The 23,114-nt window shown below is 38.2% G+C and overlaps 1 protein-coding gene across 3 annotated transcripts in view; it reads left to right on the forward strand.

Moving 5' to 3' along the window:
- The window catches only part of gad1b (glutamate decarboxylase 1b), a 53,136-nt gene extending 31,767 nt beyond the window's left edge, over positions 1-21,369 (forward strand). For all 3 annotated transcript variants that reach the window (XM_063052223.1, XM_063052221.1, XM_063052222.1), the window contains exons 14-17: positions 5,959-6,108; positions 14,500-14,607; positions 15,067-15,156; positions 19,162-21,369. In XM_063052223.1, the coding sequence (XP_062908293.1) occupies positions 5,959-6,108; positions 14,500-14,607; positions 15,067-15,156; positions 19,162-19,335 (522 nt within the window). In that variant the 3' untranslated portion in view covers positions 19,336-21,369. The remainder of the gene's footprint in view (positions 1-5,958; positions 6,109-14,499; positions 14,608-15,066; positions 15,157-19,161) is intronic.
- The last annotated feature ends 1,745 nt before the right edge of the window (positions 21,370-23,114 follow it).

Below are 23,114 nucleotides of genomic sequence, written 5' to 3' on the forward strand. Positions count from 1 at the left end.
TGGGCTGAATGGCCTAATTCTGCTCCTATGTCTTATGGTCTACAAAGCATCCATGCCAGGACCACCAGACTCAAAAGCAGTTACTTTCCCCAAGCAATAAGGCTGCTCAACACCTCCACGCACTAACCCACCCCTCCACACTCCCCACCACCACTACTTTATCATTTCTTGTCAGAGTCACATTATGTACAGACACACCTGTACCTTTATTTATTACTTTATTACTTTATGAACATACGATCTATGTATACAAGTTATCTTATGTACCGTATTTATATTTATTGTGTTCTTTATATTATTGTGTCTTTTGTGCTGCATTAGGTCTAGAGTAACAATTTTTTCATTCTCCTTTACACTTGGATACTGAAAATGATAATAAACGATCTTGAATCTTGTATCTGAGAGTAATCACAATCTTGACACTGGGGGTGTTGGTTTAGGACAAGGCAGATATGTTGGTTCACTTAAGCTGCCAATGGATTTGGTATAGACAGCATTGTGCAGTCTACCTCTCTCCTGTGCTTTAAGATGCCTGCTGTAGGTGGGCCAAGTCTCTGGAGCATATAGGAGGGATGGAATCATTACTGTCATGTGGACCTTGAGTTTTGTGTTATAGAGATTTTGAACTTCAGTGCTATTTTCCTCAAACAGGTTAAGGTTCACTGATGACAGTTGTGAATTGTATCTATTTTCTGCCATTGCTAAAAGATTGTTCCCAATATGAAGAAAACAAGTCAAATATGATTTGGTTTTCTGTAATATGGAGATGAACTTCTGTGGGCAGCCAACTCTAAGAAGCATGGGTGACACAAAGACTTAAAAAAAAAGTCTATGTGTAGTTGTTTATGCTGCTCCCTCCATTTTTCTTGAAGATATTACATTGTGAAGATTATGTTCACTGTGCCTTCAGACATATGAAATTTGTACAGCATTTTGGGAAGCAGCTGTTTGGCCATTAGGAGTCAATTGAGGGGATATTTCTGAATTAATTTTCCTGTGGCAACAGAAGGGAAGTCACCCTGTGGTTATCACAACTGGGTTTATATTTTTAAGCATTTGCATCTAATTAAGTTTCTAAAAGTGTCTCACTATCAGAGATATTAAATAATTTAAAGCTGTTAAATTACCACCCAGCTTTAATGAGATACATTTTCTTCTCATTCCTGCTGCAGGGTCTTGACACAAAATGTCTACTTATACCTTTACTCTCCACAGATACTGCTTGACTTACTAAGTTCTTTCCGCATTCTGTTTACATAGAACATAGAATAGTACAGCACAGTACAGGCCCTTCGGCCCACAATGTTGTGCCGACCCTCAAACCCTGCCTCCCATATAAGCCCCCACCTTAGATTCCTCCATATACCTGTCTAGTAGTCTCTTAAACTTCACTAGTGTATCTGCCTCCACCACTGACTCAGGCAGTGCATTCCACACACCAACCACTCTCTGAGTAAAAAACCTTCCTCTAATATCCCCCTTGAACTTCCCACCCCTTACCTTAAAGCCATGTCCTCTTGTATTGAGCAGTGGTGCCCTGGGGAAGAGGCGCTGGCTGTCCACTCTATCTATTCCTCTTATTATCTTGTACACCTCTATCATGTCTCCTCTCATCCTCCTTCTCTCCAAAGAGTAAAGCCCTAGCTCCCTTAATCTCTGATCATAATGCATACTTTCTAAACCAGGCAGCATCCTGGTAAATCTCCTCTGTACCCTTTCCAATGCTTCCACATCCTTCCTATAGTGTTTATTTTCTAGATTCCAGCATCTGCAGTCTCTTTTGTCTTTGATGAGACAAACCTCTGCACCCAGCTTTTTCTCTCAGACTTTGAAATAGAATCTCAAAGTTATGCTTTCTGGTGTTTGCTGAATACTTACTGCATCTTGCTGTCAGCAAAATTAGCACTCTCCATTTGGGCAGTGACTGTAGGTAGAGGTGATACTGGGCAGTGAATGGATCCAGCAAGATATTTGCTATGTCAAAGTATAAGGTTGCACTATGATGGAGGCACAAAAGACACAATAGTCAACTCAACTTGTAGCTGTTGTTATGAAGTACCGGAATTCATACCTTTCGTGTCAATGCAACGCAGATACAGATACACATCAATGTGATAGTGACAGGACTGCAAAAACTGCTAAAAGCAAATTATTGCAAATGCTCAAAATATAAAGTGATGGAAATACTCTGCAAGTCAAATAGCATCTGTTGAGAAAAATTAAGTCAGTACTTTAGGTTGATAATCTTTCATCAGAACTGGGAAAAGTAGACATAAGGCAAAGGTGTAACAAAAGGGACTGAAGAAATTAAATGGAAGACTGTGGAAAGCAAAGCAAAAATAGGAACAAAAATGCAGATTATAGACTATTGTAGAAGCCAAATCATTATCAAAAAACATCTTTAGAAAATTAGCTGCTGAAGCCTAAAATGAAAATACAAAATGTAACCTGAATTTTGTTGAATTCATTTCTGTCCAAAAGTAATGTATACAGTCATGCTATTCCAATGAACCTGCTGAAACAGAATACTGAAGTAGAAATGGGAGTGTGACCTAGAATTAAAATGGCAACAGACTAAAAGTTTTTTCTCAACAGAAATGTTCTGCAAGTGTCACCTAATCAGTGTTTGGTCTGTCTGTCACAAAATGTATCACACTGAAAACAGTGAAAGCAATGTATTTAAAAATGTGTATCCGTATTTCACATCAAAAGAGTACTTGGGCTGTGAATGGTGGAAAAGGAAGAGATTTAAGAGTACATTATGTACCGGAATTTCACAGAAATTGCCTTGGGAAGGGAAGTATTTCTTGGTGATGCAAGGGGAAAACAGTATTGTGGAGAACAATTCCTCTGCAATCAAGATGTATTTGGTGCTTGTGTCACACTGCCACTGTTAGAAATGACAGTGGAATGATCCATTGATGCAGAAGACAAAGATGAGGGGAACCCTGGAAAGATTTTGGAAGGAAAGGCAAAAGTTTTGAGAAAGACCATGAGAAATAGAAGGCCATGACAGTGGACCTTCTACCATGGGGGGGAATACTCAGTTTCAAAAAAGGAAATATTAATCTAAATAGTGGCATCATCTGGACAAATATGATAGGATACAATATTTGTGCAGAGTTAAGTCTTAATCTCTAAAGAGTTTCATTGCAGATAAACCATTAGCTACGAGGAATATGAATAAATGTGTAGTTTAATCACATACTTTTTGCAAATTGTCTCTGAAACTTTTCGATAAAGATTTGTCCAGTTAGTTCCAACCCCTTAATGTGGCAGAGGTCTTAATGTATTACAATTAAAGCAAATATTATTCAGTAGTTTGGGTACCATCTGTGGAGAGAGAAACATCCAATGTCTTTACATCAGATCTGTTTTCTGTCCTTGCCATTTTATGCTTTTTCTTAATTACATGTACTAAATATCTGAATGACATAGTATATAACATATAGTTTGGGTTAAAAAAAAGTTATGAGAGGAACTAGATCATAAACCTGGACACTTCACCCATATTGTTGAACTAGCTACTCAAGGCAGAGATGGGAGAAGCTTTAGGTATTAAGGTAATTAAGGATTTGCGATTAGTGCAGGAAAGTGGCAATGAGACATGATCTCATCAAATGGCAGAGCACATTAGTAGGGCTGAATGCACTGCTCCTGCTTCCATTTCTTGTGTTCCTATTTTTTTTAATATTAGGGGAAAGGCTCCACCCAAATTTCTCTGTTTCACTGATGAGCTGCAAGAAAAAAATTATAAGTGGAATGGCAACTTCTGAGCCCTTTGATGCTCTTAAGAGCAAGTTTTAATAAATTGAGACAACAGCATTGGAATTGCTTAACTAAACTTAACAAATGGAGTTATTAAAGCTGTTAAAACCCAATTAAGGTCTAAACTGGAAGTATCAAGCCACAGAAGCAGTATTACCAATGGGAATAAAAACGGGCTATTAAGGCCAGTATTACAGTAATTGTACTGAAAAGTGCAGAAAATATATTTTTGATAGTGCTGAAACAGATGGTTGAACAAAATGCATTTCCACAAATAAATGAACAACTTACAGGGCTGAATGCCTTAGTATGACCTGAGAAAAGAAATTCAGACAAAGACATTTCATCCTTAAACTGCCATTAAATGATAAATCTATTATTCCCCAGTGGAAATATGACCAGAAGTACCAGACAAATATGTCACCATATTATTATTAGTTGCAAATGCTAGGAATCTATCATGTAATCCATTACCTATCATTTTGCATCTCAAGGATGCTAAGAATGGCATCCATTTGCATTACTTTGGATTACAGTTGGCTTCAGGAGTATTTTTAAAATTATACCAACTCTGCCTGGTACAGAAACAGTAATAGTTACGAGCTGAAAACATACTTTAATTTTTGACACTTCAGCTGGTTCTGTCATTCCACCAAAATTCTCCCCTTTTTTGTGAAATCATCCAGCTACTTGCAGCCTGTCAATTTTATTCAAGTGACTCAAGTGAATTATTGGATGACGACAGAAGAAATTGGTTCCACCCAACAAAAATTATATACAATAATTTCCAGAAAACATACTCATCTGCATCCTTAAATGTGGTAGATTTTCATCACTCCAATTAACCATTGTGCATTGAGACAAGGGAGTATGACAACAGTGATTTTTTTTTGGGAAAATATGTTGAAATGTGGGAACAGATATTGTAGTTTTCTGCTGAAATAATATTGTTAGGAATTGAAACTCTCTTGGATTTTCTAAAAGTAAAAACCCCCTTGGAACTTTAAAAACCTCCAACAACTTGTGTCTAAGCACAGTGCTTGCTTTTTACCATTTGAAAAGTAAAAATGCAAAGTTAAAGCCAAGCATGATAGCAAAATGCAAATGCCCAGTTGTCTTGCACTCACTGCAGAGGATCTGCAAGGCAGAACCATCTGGCTGAACCCAACAAGTGAAACTGTGCTCTGTGATAGGATGTGATGTAACTGGGAGATAACTTTGATTGGAACAAGTCCTGTCCCAAATCTTTGCCAAAATTTTCTTCTTTGCCAAAGGCTCTTTTTTTTTCTCTGACTCCAGTTTTACCTCGCTTGTCAATAGTTTTCAAAGTTTAACTTTCTACCCATTCAGATGAGGACACCAGATGTATCTTCATATTTATTAGGACGACAGAGGACATGGGTGAACTATTGGAATTTTTTTGCCAGGACATAAGTACAACAGCTGGCCAGTTTACTCAGCACCTTCAAAAATAATAAACCTGGATCTACTGCTTTCTCACTTAAGCCTTTTTGACATAGCTTACATCATTTTCTTTGAAATCTACAAACATACAATCTGAGTTTGTCTTACCTTTGGTATATGGAGAAAATTCAACAGTTCAGTCTCTTATCATCATTTTATTGTATCCTATATGTTTCAATAGCTTAATTTCCCCCGGCTTGCTTTGTATTTTAGTGGTTACCCATTGCCTTATTTATGGGTTTAATACAGTCTCTTTTTGTTTTGTATTTTATTAATGTTTGCTGCTTTGGTCTGGTAAAGCGATATTAAAATGGAGAGGTTTCTTGTTCACAAGGAAGTTCTCAACATTGGCCTTATTTGTTTCTACATTTCTCTGAATAGTTGGCCTCTGGAAGGCTGTGTACAATAACAGACAAGGGAGAAGTAAAGATGAACAAATAAAATGGAGGTAATTAAATTATTGGAAAGGACCTGCAGTGGATGTGTCTATCAAATAGATGTCAACTGTTTCTTTTGTCTCTTTTCTATCTTAGTATTCTTAAGACTTTTGATGTTTTGCCTTGTTTGAATGATTTTCTTCACTTTGAATTTTAACTTCCCCATCTTCTTTCATCCTGCTTAGACAAGAACAAATATCTATATTTGCAAACAAGTATAAATGTACGTTTGATTTTTTAACGATTAGTGAATTAACAATGTAAATCAACAGTTATGCTTTGCTCGCAGGGTATCCTCCAAGGCTGCAATCAGATGTGTGCAGGTTATCTATTCCAGCAAGACAAACAGTACGATGTATCCTATGACACGGGAGATAAAGCAATACAATGTGGTCGTCACGTGGACATTTTCAAATTTTGGCTGATGTGGAAGGCTAAGGTATGGAAATTTCTAAACTTGCAATGTGACACAGTATGTTGCAGCACGTCCTCGTGCGATTTACATTGATGATTTGTTTCTCGGTGCTAAAGTTTAAAAATGCAACAAATAACGATCGGATCGGTAGGAGACATTTAACTGACAACCGCAGAAAACCCGAGCAGAAATTCAGCAACTTATGATGTGGAACTGATATACTTCGTGAGACTTGACCGGTCCAGATTCCTATTCCCCAAATTTGAGATGGAGGAGTTGACAGATTTTCAAAGGTTAAATGCCCCAATATCCGGCATGTGCCGGACTTGACATCAGCTGATTAATCATTTGTGCCAATCAATGCCAGACAATCTGTCAGCCCGGAGGCTCCTCAGCTCTACCCAGATGTCAGTCCGACTGTACCGTCAATTATACAACTTTTGTGCATACAGACCTATTAACTTGCTAGTCTTTTATATTAGTGTAACTGTCTCTACAACACAGTCCATCAAGTTGTAGTAAATCGACTTCACAACCGGTCAATTAAACACGTTTTAAATGCGGGTTGTGATCATCAGCTCTTCAGTCTAAATTATCTCCCAGGCCTACGCCCGGGCGTTTCCTCATTCCTGCCTCTCCCTGGACCCCGAGCTCCCTCAATCCTGCCCCCTCTCTAGACCAGGGAGCTCCTCCGCGCTGCCGGTATGCTGCTCGGAACTTCCGGCTACTGGAATGTGCCGGTTAGTACCGCGGGAAATAACCAGGTTTTGGAGAATATCGGAAACTTTAATGATAAAGAAGATTGTCTGAGGGTCGAGTAGTGTATGGCTTAGAATGGGGCTGTAGGGTACGGAGGTTGGTGCAATTTGAGAGGATGCTGATTGATCAAAGTAAGGATCTTAAATAATCTCAGTGCAAGCGGCACGATTAACCCCTTCCCTGGACTGTCCAATAATTGGCGACCTAGTGGGACCTGATCAGACGGGGGCATTGCCCAAGTGACCGCAAGATCCTGTGCGCGACTGATGTGCATATCAAGGAAAAAGCACAGAGGTGTGCTGCTGTGTGAATGGCTTCTGTCAGTTCCAAAGATACGTAAACCAACTCAACAATGATGGTTTTTACAATTCACTCCCAGCAAAATTGATGGTTTAAGTAATAAAGGGCGTCATATGGGTCAATTTATAGGCCGATATCTGGTTCGTTTTATATGTACGAATATTTTCTAATTAAAATGCCTTCATCACCTTACTTATAGGGTGATGCTTTTTCGAGCAAAAAAAAATCACGCAGAATATTCTCGAAAATAACCTCTCAATTTTGCTGTCGTTCCTGACTGAGGTTGCCTTGGTTACAAATGTGGTTTCTTTTAGCACTGTACAAAACATGGGAAAATTGTGTTGGAATTGACTGATTGTATAAGTAAGTGTCGTGACAGTGAAGCTAGAATGCATCATGTGTAGGATGCATATTCAAAATCTAATTGTTCATGAATTGTTAATATGGATCTTTTCCCATCAAAGATTATTGCAGAAAATAAAAGTTTGTGGCATAGGAGTTAACATCAACATGGATCTTATTATTAATGGGCTGGCTGTCCTTTTCTGACTCTGAATTCAAATGTTCATATGTTCAGAGTACTGCGCAAAAGCCTTGGGCACATGTATACTGTATAGTTAGGGTGCTTGAGACTTCTGCACGTTGTTAAGATGGAGCGAAGAGCAAGTTTGTAAATCTGGCAGGAGCAAAGGATGTTGTGAATGGTGAGGGTGGTATGCAGCTCCAGGAGAGCTGTGGGACAGGTGGCAGGGAAGGAGTGCCAGGGGCAGGGGGATGGTGCGGGTGCTGACACGCCCAGCCCTGAGACACCAGGCAAGGTCCTTTGATTCCAAACAATTGGTTTATTGGTTATTACAAAATGTCCCTATGGTGCTTCCTGCTCTCCCACAATAGGAAAAATGCTCTCCATATCCACTCTTTCTAGGTCTTTCAATATTTGATAGGTTTCAGTGAGAACCCCCCCCCCCCGCATTCTTCCAAACTCCAATAATTATGGGTCCAGAGCCATCATACATTAACTCTTCCATTTCTGGGGTCATTCTCATGAAACTCCTCTGGACCCTCCCCAATGCCAGCACAACCTTTCTTAGAAAAGGGGCCCAAAACTCTTCACTGTTCTCTAAGTGCCATCTGATCAATGCCTTATAAAGCCTCTGCATTACATCCTTGTATTTATTTTCTAGTCCTTTCAAAATGAATGCTAACATTGCATTTGTCTTCCTCAACCTTTGAGTCTTTGCACCTCTGATTTTTAAATTGTGTCCTCGTTTAGGAAATAGTCTATGCCTTTATTCCTTCTACTAAAGTGCATGACCATACATTTCCTTACACTATATTTCACCTGTCGCTTCTTTCCCTATTCTCCACATCTGTCTAAGCCCTTCTGCAGACTCTCCCCTATTTCTACTGCTCTCTTCTCCTTTCCCTAAGAACTGATTCTGGCAGTACCCTGATAGTCACTGTCTACCCACAAGAAGGAAGCATTTCAAAGTTCAAAGTGCATTTATCATCAAAGTATGTATCCAATATACAACCCTGATATTTGTCTACTTCACAGACAGTCACAAAATAAAGAAAACCTTGGAAGCACTTTATCTATTATAAACCCATGGAATCTCACAGCTATGTGAATTATACCTCTTTCTACCCTGTTATTTGTAAATTATGCCTCTTTCTACCCTGTTATTTCTCCCCTTTTCTCAATTCCTCCATCTCCATCGTATCTGCTGTCAAGATGAAGCTTTTCATTCCAGAACAAAAGAGATGTCCCCCTCCTTCAAAGAAGGGGGCTTCCCTTCCTCCACCATCAATGCTGCATCTGTTCTATTTTGTGCATGTCTGCCCTCACCCCATCCTCCTGCTATCCCACCAGGGATAGAGTTCCTCTTGTTCTCACCTACCACCCCACCACCTCCACATCCAGCAAATAATTCTCCGTAACTGCCACCACCTCCAGCAGGATTGCACTACCAAGCACATCTTTCCCTCCCCCCCCCCACTTTCTGCTTTCACAGGGATACGTCCCTCCCCACTGATCTCTTCTCTAGCTCTTATCCTTGCAAGTGGAACAAGTGCAACACCTGCCCCCACATTTCCTCCCTCACTACAATTCAGTGCCCCGAACAGTCTTTCCAGTTGAGGTGACACTTCACCTGCGAGTCTGGTAGGGGTCATCTACTTTATCCAGTGTTCCCAGTGTGACCTCCTGTATATTGGTGAGACCCGATGCAGATTGGGTACACCCCCCGCCTTCATTCTCATTTCCCTCTCACCTTATCTCCTTACCAGCCCATCACCTCTCTCCCTCAGGTGCTCCTCCCCTTTTATTTTCTTCCATGGCCTTCTGTCTTCTCCTATCACACTCCCCATTCTCCAGCCCTGTATCCCTTTCACCAATCAACTTCCCAGCTCTTTACTTCATCCCTCCCCGCCCCCCCCCCCACCCCACTTTCTTGCTCTGAATCCTCATCTTTTTTCCTCCAGTCCTGATGTAGGGTCTCGGTCCAAACCGTCAACTATACTCTTTTCCATAGATGCTGCCTGGCCTGCTGAGTTCCTCCAGCATTTTGTGTGTATTGCTTGGATTTTCAGCATCTGCAGATAAGCTCTTGTTTGTCACTGAACCCATTTATCCTTAACTTTTTTTAAAAAAATCTGTTAATCCAGCTCTCAAGCATGTAGTATCTTACCCCACATTCCTTGTTCATCAGTGGGGCTGTTTGGGATTTTATCTAATGCCTTCTGAAAATCTGAATACATCATGTCCATTGATTTCACCTAATATGCTCTGTATCCTCAAAGAATGCTGATAGTTGAACCAAACATGATTTTCCATTCAGATATCCACCTTTCCATGTGCTATAGAAACATAGAAACATAGAAAATAGGTGCAGGAGTAGGCCATTCGGCCCTTCGAGCCTGCACCGCCATTTATTATGATCATGGCTGATCATCCAACTCAGAACCCCGCCCCAGCCTTCCCTCCATACCCCCTGACCCCCGTAGCCACAAGGGCCATATCTAACTCCCTCTTAAATATAGCCAATGAACTGGCCTCAACAGTTTCCTGTGGCAGAGAATTCATTTTACTTTTTAAATATCTTGATATCACATCCTTTTAATAAAGATCCCAGTATTTTTTCTAGTATCGATGTAAACAGTTTCCCATTTTCTCTCTCCCCCTTTCTTAAATAATGAGTCACATTTGCTACCCCCCCCATTCTGCAGGAATCATTCCATAATCTAGAATTTTTAAATTCATCTTCCACTTGGTATGCTACCTTGACCAAAATTAGGCTTGTGGATCACCAACCCTTGGGATTCAATAGTTTTCAGACTCATTAACCACTCTGATAGTATTTCTTTATTTCCTCATTTGCACTCCCATTATTTCTTGCCTTTGCTTCCTTCCATGAAGACACACAATATTTGTTTAATTTTCCTGCTATTTCTTTAATCCCTGTTTCGTAATATCTTGTGATTCTATCTGTTGACCCACATTTGCCTTTATTGGTCTCTTCCATTCAATGTTCTTATAGAAGCTCACAGTCTGTTTTTATGGTTCTCGCATGTATATACTCATTTTGTTTTCCCTATCTTTTATCCATCTCCTGATCTTATCCTGTTGAGCTCTAAATTTTTCAACATCCCCAACCTTCCTCTTTTTTCTGGTACTCTTACTTAGATTTAGTTCTGTCCTTAATTTCTTCTGTAATCAACAGTTGGACCACCTTTTCTTTGTGCTTCTGTGTCTTAGAGCAATGTACAGTTTAGCAAATCATAAATTATTTCTTCAAATGCTAGCTAGTGCTTGTCCACTGTCATTCCCTTTAGTCATAATATCATAGAGTCATGGAAAAGTACAGCACAGAAAGAGGCCCTTCGACCCATCTAGTCCATGCCAAATCAATTAAAATGCCTACACCCATTGACCTGTTGTGGGACCATAGCTCTCCATACCCCTACCATCCATGTACCTATTCAAACTTCTCTTAAACATTGAAATCAAGCTCGCATGCACCACTTGCGCTGGCAGCTCATTCCATACTCTCAAGATCCTCTGAGTGAAGACATTTTCCCTCATGTTTCCATTACTTTTCACCTTTCACCCTTAACCCATGACCTTTAGTTGTAGTCCCAATCAACCTCAGTGGAAAAAGCCTCCTTGCATTTACCCTATACTCCTCAAAAAGTTTGTATACCTCTATCAAATCTCCCCTCAGTCATCTATGTTACAAGGAATAAAGTCCTAACCATTTCAATCTTTCCTTATAACTCAGGTTCTTCAGTCCCGGCAACATCATTGTAAATTTTCTCTATACTCTTTCAACCTTATTTATGTTTTTCCTATAGGTAGGTAACCAAAACTGCACGCAATACTCCAAATTAGGTTTCACCAACGTCTTACATAACTTCAACATAATATCCCATCTCCTCTGCTCATTATTTTGATTTCTGAAGGCCAATGTGCCAAAAGTTTTCTTTACAACCCTATCTACCTGTGACACCACTTTCAATGAATTATGGATCTGTATTCCCAGATCCCTTTGTTCTACAGTATTCCACATTGCCCTTCCATTCACTGTGTAAGACCTACCCCAACTGGTCTTACTGAAGTGCAATTCTTCACACATGTCTGCATTAAATTCTGTCTGCCTTTTTCAGCCCATTTTACCAGTTCATCCAGATCCAGCACCAGGCTCTGATAGTTTTCCTTATCAAAGGACTTGCTGACGTCTATGTAGACAATATCCACTCCCTTGCCTTCATCAACCATCCTGGTAACTTTCTCAAAAAACACTATAAGATTGGTTAGACATGACCTACCACACATGAAACCATGCTAACTATCCTTAATCAGTCCATGTCTATCAAAATACTCATATGTCCAGTCCCTTAAAATGCCTTCCAATAACATTCCCACAGTGGAACAATATTAGCTATCCTCCAATACTCCGGTTCTTCACCTGTCACTAAGGATGATTTAAATATCTCTGCTAGGATCCCTGCAATATCTGCACTTGCCTTCCACAGAGTCCGAGGGAACACCTTGTCAGGCCCTGGGGATTTATGCACTCTAATTTGCCTCAAGGCAGCAAACACTCCTCCTCTGTAACGTGTATTGGATCAATGTCCTTGCTGCTACTTTGCCTCACTTCTATAGACTCTGTCTCCTGAGTAAATGCAGATAAAAAGGTCCATTTAATATCTCCCCCATCTCTTTTAGCTCCACGCATGAATGACCATTCTGATCTTCCAAAGGGCCAATTTTGTCCTTTACAATTCTTTTGCTCTTAATATATCTGTAGAATACCTTGGGATTCTCCTTCATCTTGTCTACTAGGGCAACCTCATGCTTTCTTTTAATCTTCCTGATTTCTTTCTTAAGTGTTTCCTTGCATTTCTTATACTCCATAAGTATCTGATTTGTTCCTACCTGTTGATACCTTCGATGCAGCTCTTAACCGAGACCTCAATATGTTTTGAAAGCCAAGGTTTCCTAAATCTGTTATATTTACGTTTTATTCTGACAGCCACATACAAGCTTTGTGCCCTCAAAATTTCACTTCTGAAAGCCTTCCACCTACCAAGTACGCCTTTGTCAGAAAACAGCCTGTCCCAATCCACACTTGCCAGATCCCTTCTAATACCATTAAAACTGGCCTTTCTCCAATTTAGAATCTCAACTGCAGACCAGACCTATCTTTTCCATATTTATTTTGAAACTGATGCTGTTATGATCACTAGATGCAAAGTGTTCCCCTAGACAAACTTCTATCACCTGCCCTGCCTCACTCGCTAATAGCAGATCAAGTATTGCACACTCTCTCTTTGAGACTTCTACATACTGATTAAGGAAACATTTCTGAACACATTTGACAAACTCTATCCCATCTAGTCCTTTTACGGTATGGGAGTCCCAGCCAATATGTGGAAAGTTAAAATCACCTAGTATAATAACCTTATGTTTCTAGCAACAGTGTGTGATCTCACTACAAATTTGTTCTTTTAAATCCCTCGGACCATTGGGAGGTCTGTAATATAGCCCCGTTAGCGTGGACATGCCTTTCTTATTTCTCAGTTCCATAATGCCTCCCTAGATGTGTTCTGCAGTCTGTCCTGACTGAGCACTGCCATGACATTTTCCCTGACTAGTAATGCTACCCCTCCTCCTCTAATCCCTCCCACGCTGTTGCATCTAAAACAGTGGAACCCCAAAATATTGAGCTTCCAGTCCTTCCCCTCCTGCAACCACACCTCACTAATGGCTACAATATCATAATTCCAGGTGTCGATCAATGCCCTGAGCTCATCCACCTTTCCTACAACTTGCATTGAAATACACGCAGTTCAGAACATTCGTCGCACCATGGTAGCTTGCACCCTGGTTCCCATTCCCCGCAGCTCTTGTTTAACCCCCGTGCATCACTAGCAAACCTCCCTGCCAGGTTACTAGTCCCACTTCAGTTCAGGTGCAAGCTGGCTCTTCCGTGCAGGTCCCACCTTCCCTGAAGCGAGCCCATAGATCCAGCAATTTGACACCCTCCCTCCTACACCAACTCCTTGGCCACATCTTAAACCATATAATCTTATTATTTCTGGCCTTTAATGTTGTTAACCAATCTACTGCAGTCAACCCGCTCCTTATGGCTTGATAGTTCATTTTGTGTAGAATGGAAACTAGAGCTTTCAAACAATGCAAAATGTTTTCCTGGTAGGTTCATTAACAAAACAATTAATTAGCCCTTTCTCTTTACGCTGTACTCTATCTGGAATAGTCTGCTCCCCAATGGGTTCCTCAACACATTGATCTAGAAATCCATCTTGTGGATTTTCTAGGAATTAATCCTGTATATTGTTAGTGCTAATGTAGTTTGCTCAGTCTGTAAGGAGATTAATATCTGCACAATTACTGTATCACTGCTGTTATACAGGCCTCTAATATCCTAATTCATACAATGCACTACATCATAACTGCGATAAACAAAACTGCAACAAGGTTCGCTGCGATACTAAAACAATGTTATAATATGCTGATCCAATAACAACACTCCCTCATCTCCCCTTCCTATTAGCCTGTCCTTCCTAAATATTGATTACCTTGGAATATTTAGTTTCTAATTTTGGTCGCCCTCCTCTCCAGTTACTTAATGCAGTAACTCAATCTGACAAGTACAATCAAGTGTTATAATTGCTTCTTATGTTCAAAATATTTGGCTCCCATTAATCATCATTGGTATTAACAGAATGTTTTTGCAATTTAAGATGACTATAATGGCTTCATAAATACTGAATTTCAAAAATGATTTTAATTATTCTGAATTCAATATTGTTTTATTGTTCATTTCATTGCAGGGGACAGTGGGATTTGAAAATCAAATTAACAAGTGCTTGGATCTGGCAATGTACCTTTATAACAAGATTAGAAAGAGGGAAGGATTTCAAATGGTATTTGAAGCAGAAGTAAGTATAATGATTTTCATTCACTTTCCTTTTTGAACGTAGTAACTAGCACCCATTTTCTTTCTCAAATCTGGAATAGCAGGCAACAATTTTTTCTTATATGTCCTCTGCTCTAACACCTTCAGTCACTTGGAATGTATCTTCTGAAACTTTGTCCTCTTGATTACAATAAATTAATGCCCCTATTTCTGTGTTCAAATAAGATAAGCTGTTCAGGAAAAGTACACCTTTATTCATTAATGGTGAGGAAGAACATACCCATAATAATTCATATCACCTTTGTTTTCCTGAAAATCTTTTGCACTGCTAGTTTTACTGGATACACTTGTCTGACCTATTAATCTGACTGATTTTGATCAATGTTCCAATCGGAGAAAAACGTTCCGTTCGTCCCTGTTGACCTGTTAATTTTTGGTATGCAACCATTAAAGCAAGATTTTTTTTTCATTTCTTTTGCAGCCTGAGCACACAAATGTTTGCTTCTGGTATATCCCACCAAGTTTTCGTGACATGCCAGATTGTGAAGAGAGAAAGGAAAAGCTTCGCAAGGTAAATTTACTAATTTTGCAAGCAATCGTAATTGTTAAGGTAATAAAACATTTGTTTTAGCAATAATTGTTAACTAATTGTATAATATGCTTGTCTGTCTAATTAGTTCCTATTTTTATGAAGTTAGTATGTCACTAAGCATGCTTTATTACTGAAAGTAATGCTGATTACTGTCTCAAATAATGCACGTGAATTGAATATTCAAGAGCTAGCAAGTCTTGTAACTGCCCTTCTTTTGTATGTAGCTCACTGTCTGTATTTCCAGCTGTCACACTGTTTATAAAATATGTTAAAGGCTGACTTTTTTTGGATCTTCACAAAAATTTGTGCAGCAACAGAAAAGAATGAGGCTGATATTAGGTGTATTTGAAGGGTCCCACAATGGGATGATACATTTACCCAGTATCAATCATTGCTTTGTAAGAAGGTGGGCAATGGCTGTGGAGAAGATTAAGAAGCAATTTGATGGGGGGTTATTCAAAACTGTGAGTGGGTATTGATAATACCAGGAAAGAGAAATGGTCTCCAGTAACAAAAGGATCTTTATCCCAAGCATGTGGACTGAAATTGATTGATAGAAGAATGGAGTTGATATGAGAATATATTGTTCAGGATCCTATGCAGAATACAATTGTGTTGGAGAGAGTGCAAACGAGATTCATGGGAATGTTGCCTAGATTGCACGCCTTCAGTTGCAGGGAGAAATTGGAAAGGCTGAGCTTTTCTTTCCTGGAGCAAAGGAAGTTGAGGGATTACCTGATGAATGTATATAAGTTAATGCGAGGCATAGATGGGGTAGATGTTTCCCATTGTAGGGTATCAAAAGCAAGAGGACATAATTTTAAAGTGAGTGGTAGGAGATTTAAAGGGGATCTTAGGAACAAGTTTTGTTTTACACAGAGAGAGATTGATATCTGCAACTCACTGCCAAAGGAAATGATGGAATCAGATACAATTACACTATTATATTTAAGGGATATTTAGATAGATACTTAAATAGGCACGGCAATAAAGGATACAGTCCTAATACGGGCAAATGGGGATAGTGAAGATGGGCCAAAAGGTCAGCATGTAGGTAGTGGGCCGAAGGGCCTCATTTCTGTGCTTTACGACTTCATGATTCTCTAACTCTAGCTTATTAGCCTCTCAACTGTTTGCAATTCTTTATAGACTTCCCTACCTTAATTAAGAGAAATTGTTAATTTAACATAAATTGTAGGTATTTGTGAACCAGTTTGTCTGTAAAATTATCTGAAAATCTTATAGTTTTCGGATATTGTGAGATTTTAATTGTCTACAAAATTAATTTGTTTAAAAACCACTAGTTCCAAAATTCATGATTTAAATTATGAGGACTTGAAAGAACTTCAGATTAAAAATTCAAAATATAATGGACTTAAGTGTTAACTTTATTGCAATAAATTTATAATATATCATCTCTGTCTGCACCTTAAGTGAAGATTCCTTTTTTTACATAGTACTCAATAAAGTGTTCATAATATTCTGTGAAAATTGTACTTTTGCCTCCTTGGTTTACAATTTGCGAGAGTACTTTTTAATCTCATTTTGTGGTAAATAGCAAGCTGAAGCACTTTGCTGCCGACCACAAAATACAGACTATACTTCATGCAAAGTTGGCTTAGAATGGCTGATAGAAACAAATGCATTAATAAGATTCAAGAGAGAATTGGATACATTGTTGAAGGGAATAGATTTGTAGAATGATTTAGATAAAGTGTACAGGATTGGGATTAATTTGAATCACACATGCATTGACAGCTAGTATCTACTGTGCTGCATCATTCTTTGAGGGTAATATTAGTACTGAAGTTTCAAGAACACAAAACTCTGAAGGAACCTAGCAGGTCAGCTAGCATCTCTGGAGGGAAGTGAGTTGTTTTATGGGCTGAGACACTTCATCAGGACTTGATAAAGTGTCTCAGACCAAAATATCGACTATTCATTTCCCTCCAGAGATGCTGTCTGACCTGCTGAGTACCTTCAGCATTTTGTGTGTGTTGCTCTGGATTCCCAGTATCTGCAGAATTTTTGTGTCTACTGAAGTTGCAAATCTTCCTCATGATTCAATTCCTCCAAGCAAATAGATCAGCTTCTGATCTTTTCTCTCATACAATCCACTCTGATCACTCCTATGATCCTATTTCATTTCTCCCTCCCACAAGAATGCCAAATACTTCTGTATTTTCTCTCTCTCTCTCTCTCTCTCTCTCTCTCTTTTTTTTCTTCTCCCCCCCCCTTCCTCTTCAGTAATTAGCTGTGGGATTAAGATGTGAGCTTTCCTGTTCAACCATCCAGCAAACACACACAAAATGCTGGAGGAACTCAGCAAGCCAAGCAGCATCTAGGAAAAGAGTACAGTCAAGGTTTTGGCCCAAAACATCGGCTGTGCTCTTTTCCTAGATGCTGCCTGGCCTGCTGAGTTCCTCCAGCATTTTGTGTGTGTTGCTCAGATCTCCAACATCTGCAGATTTTCTCTTGTCTGTCCAACCATCTGTTAGTTTCTCAATTTGGGATACAAATATGCTCCCCTTATCTCATCATATTCCCCAAGCTGTTTAAAAATGCCTTCCCTCTTTCTCATCACCCTGGAATTATTGCACACTTCATTTACAAACCTGGCGATTTACAAAGAAACATACTTCTCCTCTCCAAAAAAAAAGCTGCAACTTAACAGAGGTAAACATCTTTGCAACAAGGGACAGACATTGTTGAAAAGCTCCTTTCAGCGAGACTTCTTGCATTCAACTTCTTTGACACCAAACATAGAATAAAATATCTATATTAAGAATTATTAGAAACTATTTTCTGTTAGCTTTTCTTTCACAAGTGTGAAGAGGGCAAAGAGTAAAAACATTAAAAATATTTCATTGAAACTTCAGTTTCATTTTTAATTACCAGACATCCCATCCTGCAAAAACTCATTTCAGGGAGGTAGCGCCATCAATTTGCGGGAGACTTCCGGGAGAGGTGGGATGTCTGCAATAGAGTAGCTCCTTAGCAGCTAGCCAGCTAGTTTAAATAATGTTAGCTATGCTAATGAACGAATGACACCTGTTAAACTCACCTCAACACGTCTTTTACAGTCTTAACCCACCATGGGCAATAGAAAAGTCACTGTTGAAAACAGTGCAGCGAGCAACACTGTCATTATTTTTCACCCCTATTAGGCAGGGGTACACTTTAGTGTAGTCTGGGGTGACGTACGTTTTATATTTTTTGGAACACTCTGCCATGGCGCGCTCTCGCTCACGCCCTCTCTCTCTCGTGGTCACTTGCTTTCTCTCTCACTCGCTTTCTCGCTTGCTTGCTCTCGCTCTCTCTCGCGCACTCTCTCTCGTGGTCGCTCTCGCGCTCTCTCTTACTTTCGCTCGCTCTCAAAAAAATTGATTTCCGTGATATTGTATATAATTTGCGGGCATCAGGGAGCCACTATTAATATGCGGGAGACTCCCGGAACTTCTGGGAGAGGTGGGATGTCTGAATCACTCTGATGGATTTAAACTGTCATTGGGCCTTCTAACTGCTCTGATTGGTTCCACTTAGAAACACACCAGGTTCAGTGGGGGGAAAAAAAAGTTTTTTTAATTGTCAACATGTCAATAAAAGGGTTGTCATGCATGGAATCCAAGTATCAATAATTTGCATCATATGTATACTGTATATTAATTCAAATTTTTACATTTATGTTAAGAATGTGTTCCATAAAAAATTACAAGCAAACTGAAGAGTGTTCAGTTGAATACGTATTACAGAACCACACAGAATTTAGTAAAAATATCAAAAATGTTACTACTAGAATTCTATGAAGGATTAAATACAATTCCAGAACAAAAGCAAAGATGTCTGGAAATACAGTGAAACAAATATTTCTTGATATTTCTATCTTTATGCCTTTCTATTCCTTAACTAATGATGTATTATTTTTATATGCCCCTTTTGAGCATTGTCTTCCTCAGAGAAACTTAATCTCTGATCTTTTCATAGGTTGCTCCAAAAATAAAAGCACTAATGATGGAATGTGGTACCACAATGGTTGGGTATCAGCCTCAAGGAGATAAAACTAACTTCTTCCGCATGGTCATTTCAAATCCAGCTGTAACAAAATCTGACATCGACTTCCTCATTGAGGAGATAGAACGACTGGGACAGGATTTGTAATTGGTTAAGTGGTTTTGTTTGCTATTACTAGTCAATGCTTTCTCTTGAAACTGATCACAATGTACAATAAATGTGTTATTTGAAGATCTGTGCAACACATTGCAGTACTGTCAGGCAGTATGTAAATCTATTCCTTAGCCAGTCAGCATTTATTAGAAGTAATTATTTAAGAGATGCAAAATCTAAATACGTATTGTACCTACATGTGAGCCTCAGCGTGTATGTTCCTTTGAAAGAGCTCAGCAATATGAACTGTGAGTACTGTGGACAACGTGCAGTGAATTTGACCCTTAGAGGTAAAGTGTAATTCTATCATAGTAGACTTACCTAGACTGTGCAGAACCTTTTCGTAGCTACACTGTGTATGGTGCTTTTTGTCATAATGTAAAATTATGGAGTGTGAAGCACCAAATTTTATTCTAGATGCATTACCCCTTTAGTTGTGATTTGGGGGTAAGAGTTGCATAAATACTGTAACAGATAGAAACTAAATGTCTTTCTAGAAAAATATTAATTTTGTGTAGATTGTGTATACCAAACGTTAACTGATTTTTGTGAAAAGGAATAAATGTATTAGTTTTACAGTAACAAAACTGTTTAATTATGTAGGTATATGACAAAATATTTGCTTATTTATATTCAGAAATTTACTGTCTTACAGAGGTGTCTAGTATTTTCTTCCATTTGTATGTACTGTATCTTTATTTATATATGATATCAAAGGAGTTCTAAATAATGTTTATGGTATTTTAGTGTATATGTGAGCCAAAGAATACAGCAAAATAATAGTGATAATAGCATTTCTATTTAATGTGGCAGTTGTGCAGCCTTTAAAGTAATGTGAATATATTGCTGCACTTATTGAACACAAAGTATGACATAAAATTGAATACCGTCTTAAATGTACTGTAGTTTGTGACTTTACTCACAAGTTGGTACGTGGATTTTTAGGTATGGTGACTATATGTTGACTATTGTTAATCTGTTTAATGTAGAAATTTTTTCTTAAGGCGAAGGTCCAAGTGCAGAAAACGTGTTTGTAGTTGTAGTTCAACAAGCACCTACAAAACACAGCCAGGGAAGAAAAAAAATCAGTATTATAAATTCTTGTTTTTAATCCAGGTTCTTTAAGATAAAGAGATTCAGCAGGAGCAATGACTGGAGAGACCAATTTTAGTACTTTAATAAGTCAATATGTTTGGATTTGTATAAATCTGGTGCAATTCACACTTTTATTACCATAGAAGTTGATCCAAGCTTATCATTTGTTGAATTTGTTAGGGTACAATGGATATTTAAATTTAATTTGGTTTGGGCAAGTTTTGATTAATCTAAACCAAGCAGTCAAGCTGAAGCTAGTTTTTCATCCCTAAGAGCTAAATTTTTCAATTCAGAAGTTGAAACATGTTTTTTTGAGACAGTGTTATCTATGTACGATTCTCCCTACTATGGTGTAGAATAAAGTGGGAAAATGTTGTCAACAATGTTACAATAAATTCAGTGTGTTATTATATCTGCTGTATAATATAAGAAAAATGGATTCTATTTAAGAAAGAACTTTGTGAATTGAGCTGTTAACTGAGTATCAAACTTGTTGCTTTGCTTTCACAGCTACTAAAGACAAAAATGAACTTTAAAAGCTCTTTTCTTATTCTCAGATATTTGGAAGAACATTGAGGTGACAATCGTAAACAACCTGCCTGTTAATTTTTATGTACTGACACGGTCCATTTACACCCGTAAATTTGAGTTCCGATGGTGTACCATGTATTCAAGGAAAATTCGTTTTAACTAAACAGGGTCATATTTTAATAGGTTTGTGTTGAATCATGGCAATGTGTTTTGAAAGTTGTATACAGGTTGCAGTAGAGCATAGTATCTTATTCAAATTAAGCATTGCGTATTTCCTTTAATACACTATCATTAATTGCTCAACCACCTCAATTCTGACATCAAAATTCTGTTCTTAGATTCTTAAAATAGAGTTTCAAAAAATTTTTTCTTGCATCAATCCCACAAATTTGATTTAAAATGAGATGTTACACAAAATAGTAGAATATGGATTGCTTTTATTTTCTTACATTTTTATGGACATGCTTTTCCATTCTTTCAAAATGGACAAATCATTCTGCAATTATTCTGCATCAAAATTAAGACTAAGATGCATTTAAAATATCTTCCCTTATCATTTGGGTACCTTATCACATGATATGATTTTAATTAGCCAATACAGTAAGATTCCCATTTTAGGAAATGTCATTAATCTACATGAAAAGCAATAAATTGCAGATGTTGGAAATCTAAAATAAAAATACAAAATCTGTAAAAACTTAGCAAGTCAGGCAGTATCTATGCAGTCTTAATGGGTCAAGACAATTCCCTTTGAATTTCAATGAAAGGTTCTCTGCCCTAAGAGCCAACTCCCTTTTTTCTCTTTCCATAGATGTTGCCTGACCTGCTGAATAGTTCCAGCAATTTCTTTTTTTAAATATGAATAGATCTGGGGGAAAAATAATATTAAAGAATGACTTTGAGAAAATACCAATAGGAATATAAATGTACTATTTCCTAGTTATATTCTATTTATCTAATTTTTGGTATTCTATTTCAATTTAAATAGCTTCTCAAATAGCTCACACAATACTAAATGATGACAGATTAACACTCATAGTTTGCAAAGTATTGACATTCTATTTAAAATTGCATTGCAGAACAGTTGATATTTTTAGCATTCTTTGATCAAGCAGTTATTTGTAAAACACTAAAAATAGAGAACACTTGATGGGTTACATGCAGTATTTTTGTATTAAGCTATATGTAGAAATTGGAAAATGCAATGAGTGATTCTTCTGCCAACCCTTTGCCACAATCAGGCAACATTGGAGTCTCTCAGTAGTTAAAGATAAAAACATCAAATTAACTCTTTAAAAATTTCTTTAAAATCAGCTGATCTCTGATAACAGTTTTCTTGAGAGACATGGAGGTGGTTTTATATACACCAAAAATATAATAATAGGAAAAATTATATATCCCTGTCTATGCACCTTTGTTAATGATGTGATGTGCTGTTTCAGTGTTTTCTGTTTATTAACTATTTGGGAGGTATTTTACTCAGTAGGATCATTTGTTCTTCTTGTCCTAATTTTTGTTATAAAGTTGTATCTTTCTCTTGCTTTTTCTTTTTAGAGCATAGTAATTTGAGCAAATTTCAAACTTATTTAAGTGCTCATAGATTGCTAAAATGACTGTCCAGAGGGAAGTTCACACCCTTTAGGTGCATGAGAATAAGAAATTCCAAAGAGATCATTGTCAAAATTTGGAGGTTTATACATTTTGTCAGAACTGTTGAACCTATGGGAGAAGATGAGCCTTTGTCAGCTATAAAAGCCTTTGGATTGTGTGCTGTCTTATAACTCATTAGAAAGTTTTGCCAATATTAAGCATGTGCATTGAAGGACATATTGATGGATGCTGATGGTGTCTATCTACATGCTAACCCAGGTGTCAGTAAGTGGCTGTAGGCTATCAGGCAGAAGGGGTCATCAGGGGTGGACAGGTCAGGCAGGTAGGTCTCTGAGTGGGAATGATAAAGGGAAAAGTGCATCAGGTGAAACTTGGTGAGATGAGAAAAGAAGGAAAGATGCAGTAAATGAAGGAGGTAGTAGATGTAGGAGCTGATAAAGAGTCAGAGTAGTACAACATGGATACAACCCCTTCAGCTCCAGGAGTCAATGGAGACTGTTGTGCCCACCCATCTCGTCCCAAATTCATGTACTCGC

The sequence above is a fragment of the Mobula hypostoma genome, chromosome 6 (assembly GCF_963921235.1).
Source record: "Mobula hypostoma chromosome 6, sMobHyp1.1, whole genome shotgun sequence".
In the NCBI taxonomy this organism is placed as follows: domain Eukaryota; kingdom Metazoa; phylum Chordata; class Chondrichthyes; order Myliobatiformes; family Myliobatidae; genus Mobula; species Mobula hypostoma.